At 32.6% G+C, this 6,048-nt stretch overlaps 1 protein-coding gene across 1 annotated transcript; it reads right to left on the bottom strand.

Moving 5' to 3' along the window:
- Positions 1-1,344: 1,344 nt before the first annotated feature.
- Positions 1,345-5,488, bottom strand: LOC107914548 (probable serine/threonine-protein kinase WNK5). Its single transcript, XM_016843488.2, has 7 exons — positions 4,395-5,488; positions 3,675-3,940; positions 3,364-3,587; positions 3,106-3,263; positions 2,700-3,015; positions 2,167-2,502; positions 1,345-2,078 (listed from the first exon to the last, which is right to left on the bottom strand). Exons 1-7 carry the CDS (start codon positions 4,482-4,484, stop codon positions 1,687-1,689), a joined length of 1,782 nt encoding a protein of 593 aa, XP_016698977.1. The 5' UTR covers positions 4,485-5,488; the 3' UTR covers positions 1,345-1,686.
- Positions 5,489-6,048: the final 560 nt, after the last annotated feature.

Below are 6,048 nucleotides of genomic sequence, written 5' to 3'. Positions count from 1 at the left end.
GAAATAATTAAAATTATTTATCATTTATTGTAATAAATAATTCAAAATATTTGTAAAACAAATTATAAAAATATTATCATACATATTATTATTTATTAATTAAAATTATATCTTCTCAATATTTTTATACAAATAAAATAAGATAAAACTTCTATTATATATCACTTTTAATCTAATGTCGTTGATAGTCAATCTCATATCTCATCTTATCGCTACAGATACGTTTAAATTCAAAAAATACATCCATCATTAATTTTAATTTCACTGCTTTAGTATTTAATCTCACCATTATAGTGGTTAATTTTATCATCACCGTTATTTTTAATCTCAAGGAAGAAAATCTCATCACCCATTTAAAGGAGCTTTGATTTCATACCCTTTTCATAGCCATGTGGTACAATGACAAATGTCTCCTTTTTATTCTTATTTATTTATTTTCATTGTTTTTTTTATGTATTCTTTTCAACTATAAAATCATAAGATTACTATTTAATTTTAAATGCGATAGAATCAAATTTTAATTTAAATATATTTTAAATATTTTAAATTTAACTAAATAAATATATCAGTTTATTTTTATTGAAAATAAATAACTATTATATAAGAATCAATATATCAAATTACATGCTTGTTAATAATAAATTAGATTTTGTTAATAAAAAATATAACTGTAAAATTTTAAAAAAATAAATTTTTATCTTTTAAAGTTTAATTACAAAGTTGGCCCCTAAATTATATCAATTTTCTCATTTAAGTACTTAAAGTTTTTTATTGTCAAAAATAGTACCTAAACTATCATAATCAATTTTGTCTTACTTTACCAAAAAGTATATAATGTTTAGGGTAAATTAAAACGATTTTTTTTGTTCAAAGTCGAAATTAAATAATTCAGGTACCACTTTTGAAAAAAAATAAAATTTAAGCATCAAAGTAGTAAAAGCAGCATAATTCAAGAACCAATTTTGCATTTAAACCTTTATTTAGTGGAGATAATTTTGAAATTTACCATCAAATTACTTTCTCACCATTTTAATTAATTTTTTTTTTTTACATATACAAACATTAATATTCACTCTTGAAATCACATTGTATTGGAAATTGGAATCTTTTCAAGAGAAAGGACCTAATGCCACCATCCACCTTGAATGATAATTCCACCTTTAGCTTCTTTTTTCTTACAAAGTAGATTGTAGTAGTTTTGGCTAAAAGAAGAGGCTATAAATGTTGAAATTCAGATATCAAATCAATCTATTGACATAATACCACTTCAGGTGATCGCTTGAACCCTTTTTTTAGAGCAAAGAAAGAGGCAATTATAACTGATTTATGTTGCCAAAAACAAGGTTGAAAGCAATCTGTATATTTCATGTATCCAGTAAAAGATTCATAAGCAGATTGCAGGCGCATCATATACATACAAGCATAGTAGTCCTACTACAACAACAATAAAGTTTTCTCAATCCATAAATGTGGTGATGTTTTAGGGAATACTTTGTTCATAATCTTCAACATATCTGCAACCTGTGTTTGTTATTACACTATACCAGATTGAGGACTCAGATTTTGTACACCATCACAACTGAAAGTCTAAAAGCATATTAACACAGAGATTAATGGGACCTTTACCACCTAAATCTCCCGTGAAATCTTCGTCATGATCTTCAAATCCTTCCGTTTCCTACATATTCAAGATATCTTGCCTGAAACTTCTCCCAGCTCTTGATATCCAATGTTCTCCACTGCTCCAACGGTCTTGAATAAGCGCCTCTTGTTTATCTCTGCCATTACCATTTGGTGCAGCAATTTGCTGCGTACGTCCACAAGTGAACGAACCTTTGTTAGCTTCTGATGGCCATTTAAGTGAGAAGACCTCCATGAATCAAGTTGTGCATCACACTGTTCGTAGCTGTGAGCAGTCATGCTCTCTGATGGACAAAATCGTGTAGATTTAAGAGCCTTTGGAATGCAGGGGTGCTCCCCTTGATATAGACTCGAATCAAAGTCTTCATAATTCATTGTAGAGTACTGGAAGGAGTTCATAGAGCAACTGGAACTTGCATCATCATTGCTGAATAAATCTGCAAAAATGAACAAATCTTGTCAAATGTAGGACAGCCTATAGATACATATATGCATGCAATATTTTCTAACAAAGATTATATGTACCTTGTGGCCAATTGCACTTAGAAGTCACACTTTTCCCGTGAGAAAATTGTGCTTCGTAGGAAGAATGGGAGAAGGTGGCATAGAAAGGGTGGCAGATTTCATTTTGGGCATCATCTTCGTCGTTATCTTTGTACATAAAGCTGTGCCGATGGTGGACTTGAGAGGAGCCCCAGTCTTTCCAAGTTGGGACAAGAGAAGATATTTCCTCTTCTATCATATCAGCAATCTCCAATGGCTCCCAGTCATTGATATCCAGTTCTTTTACCATCTCCAAGGCAACATCAATTGCAGTGTCATTCACTATGTCAAAAGGAAAATAGATATTCCGAGCTTGACCTGGAAGAAGGGAAATTATTGATTAAGAATGTTGAAGGCACATTCAATATGAAATTTTGCAGGCTGTTACTGGAAATTGATCCATGTTTTAATGGAAGAAGGCTATTTTTCAATATTTCAGTCGCTTAGGATTGATGAACTTCTTCAGCGTCTATGCAATAGTACCCCAATATAATTACAAGAAGCTTAAGAAGTACCTTCCTTGTCTGTAATCTGTACTTTGAGAAAAATTGTGTCATCTTCAGGATCCATTGTGCCAGTTATTGACATATCAGTACTCCTTGTCAGATCAGCCTGCAAAGAAGGCGCTAGCTCTGCAACTGGGCCGTTTTGAGTTAGCTTTTGGCTCAGGACTCTTGGGACAGACAGCAGATTGCCTTCATTAGAGGCCAAAAATGGATCAAGCAAGAGTTCGTGAGCAGGCAACCTCTTGGAAACGTTCTCCAGGCACTTTCCGATAAACCTCCGGGCTTCCTCATCTTGAATCCTATAGAATGCCTCTGGCAACTTTCCCTAAAGAGTTAAGAAGGAACATAGAACAGACATGTCTTAGATTAATTCAACTGTTGATTGTTGGAATTAATGAACCTGGATATAACTCACGGAAGTCACTTTCTTGTAGATTTGAGCAGGATTGGAACACTCGCTATACGGGTATTCAGAGGTAAGCATCTCTAATACACACATTCCAAAGGAGTATATATCCACTAGCTCATTGTAATCCTCTTCATATAGTTCTGGTGCCATAAATTCAGGGGTCCCTAGTGTCGTGTGCAAGTTAGAAGAAATTAACATACAAAGATATAAATGGTTACCTAGACTATATAAAACTTGAGCAGATGATAGCAATTTAGAGCATACCTATGACACTATGGGCTTGTTGTGAGCCACGAAGGATGGCAGCTAGTCCAAGATCGCCGATCTTGACCTGTCCAAGGTGGCCATTGACAAAGATGTTGTCACACTTAAGATCTCTATGGATCACCGGAGGGTCATGACCATGTAGATAAGCTAGACCCTGCAGAATTTGGCGAGCCCAGCTCTTAACCGCTCGCATGTCGACGCGCGGGTACTTCTGTCTATACCTATATTACATCAAACATGTTAAAATTTACACCTAAAACAACAGGAATGTAACTTTTGCAATAGATAGTAAAGTCTTATATGGTTACTCTCGAAGTGTGCCAGATGTGAACATCTCAGTGATGAAGTTGAAAGTTCTACGATTGATATCAACCCAAGATGTGTAGAATCGAATCATGGAATCGTGTTTAAGATTCTTGAGAAGGTGGACCTCGGAATAAAGACGCTGCAATTCCTCCGGTGAACGGAAGACATCGTTAAGCTTCACTTGATTCCAGGCCACCTCCATTCCAAGGGCCTCATCGAATGCCCTATACACTGTCTTCATAGCTCCTTTACCAAGAATCTCTCTGAACTGCAGACAAAATTCCCATGTACAGTCATAGTTTCAATCATTTTAAAGCCTAAACAATGCATATAAATATTTGATATGATCATCAAAACCTATTTCCCAGATTTTCCAGGAAATTTGAAAGAATCTCCATATGACTATATTGAAAGGCCGTTGACCAAAGGAATGGATCAAACAAAGTTCCATTTTATAAATAATCTTATAGAATATCTTTAATCATATACTATATATACATACAGTATCAAATAAAATTCTGCGATCTCCGACTATTCATCCCAACATAACATCAAAGAATTACCAAAACCCCACATCTCAAAAAGAAAAGTCAACATGGCATGCAATTATCCATTATCATTGCAAAAGATATTAGAGTTATTCCTACTGAAAGTTTGATATTGGAATTCATGCATCAATGAAAAGGTAAAAAGGATTTTAAAGTGAATGAAGAAAAGCTTACACGTCCGTACCGACCAGAGGGATCGGTTTCAACGTATCCAAGCTGGGATTTAACTCCATCAACACATCCCCCTAGACGTGTTTGGTACATGGTCTGAGAAATCAGGTTCCGTCGAAACCTCTCGGGGGCTTATTCTAATATCTATATATATATATTGAGAACACAAATACTAAACTTTATCTAGCTACTATAGAATAACTCAAGAGCAAGGCAGCAAATAGAATTAACGGGGAGTGGAAAAAAACAAAGAAAATTTATGGTGTGCTAGATGATCCGAGGCTTTCCTTCATGATTTTCGTAGGAGAAAACACCAAATAATAACCAAAAGAGCCTTGAGTAATCGACGCTAAGCATAATCCAAGCCATTTCCACCACTGCATGTGAGAAGTCGTAGTAGTCCTTGGAAACCATTTAGTCTTTTGGAGAGAGAAACACGAGATTCAATAATATATATAAGTCTAGAAATACTGTCGAAGAAGATTTTTAGAGCAAAAAGAAAAGAACCCAAAGCCAAAAACAATGGTTCGGATAGATAGAGAGGGGGAAAAGAGAGAATATTTGGAATCAGCCAATATAGTAAATTAAAAAAAGAAAGAAAGAAAAGGCTTTTGATTATGCAAATGGTGTCGAATCCTGAGTTAAGTGGATGAACAAAGATTCTAAAACCGGAGAAGATTTTGGTAAGTGGGAGTTAGATTTCGGGAAGAAACTAGACTTCTAAACTTGAAAAACCTATGGCTACGCTTTGACATCACCATTTGTGGTGGAGAAACCTATCCCAAGAATATAAATTAGGGGTTTAGATAAACTGAAAGATCAAAAGACAGAGTTGCAGAAGAAGAAGAAGAAGAAGAAGAAGAAGAAGAAGAAAACAAGTATGGTGATGAAGGAAGGGTTGGTGGCGAAACTGAAACAATACAAAAAAAGAGAGGATGAGAAGCTGACTTGATGACAGTTTGTATTTGGTACAGTGCGCTGCTGCCCTCTTAGCAAAGCTCAGCTGACGCAATTTGACAAAGTCTAATTAATGACCCTTAATAATGCTTACATTATAATTAAACCAGATGTAACAAAATAAAAATAAAAATAGTTTCATTCTTGCATTGCTTAAATTTATTATATTTAAACAATGTTACACCAGTTCAAACAGTAAAATCCTGTATAAAAAAAATATTTAACAAATTTATAAATAATATAAAATTTTGAGAAATATTGCGTTCAAATATATATATGTTGTATTAAAATAATTTTAAACAGTATTAAAATATCATTACAAAAAAGATATCATCATATTTATTAAAAGTACACAGTAATTATATATTTGTTTCTTATATGATTTATATTTCATTTTTTAAATTATTAATAAATATAGGCTTTTTTAATTTTGTTTTTTAAAATAAATTTTAATTTTAATTTTTTTAAAAGCAATGTTTTTATTTTTATAAAATTTATATATGAAAGAAAATGAAATAAAATCATTTTAATAGATGATGAATAGAGAACTTTTTATTATTATTGAAAGCAATTATAGAAATATTTTTTTTTATTTTTACCTAAAACAATTATTAGTATTGTTAAATAGTTTTAATGTTATCGTAATTGGAAAATGTTGTAAATTTTTAACAATTTCAATAAGGAATTTTAATATTTTAAA

This window comes from Gossypium hirsutum, chromosome D10 (genome assembly GCF_007990345.1).
Source record: "Gossypium hirsutum isolate 1008001.06 chromosome D10, Gossypium_hirsutum_v2.1, whole genome shotgun sequence".
Taxonomy (NCBI): Eukaryota; Viridiplantae; Streptophyta; class Magnoliopsida; order Malvales; family Malvaceae; genus Gossypium; species Gossypium hirsutum.
The sequence above is the reverse complement of the archived record's forward strand: the minus strand, read 5'-3'. Positions and strand labels throughout refer to the sequence as shown.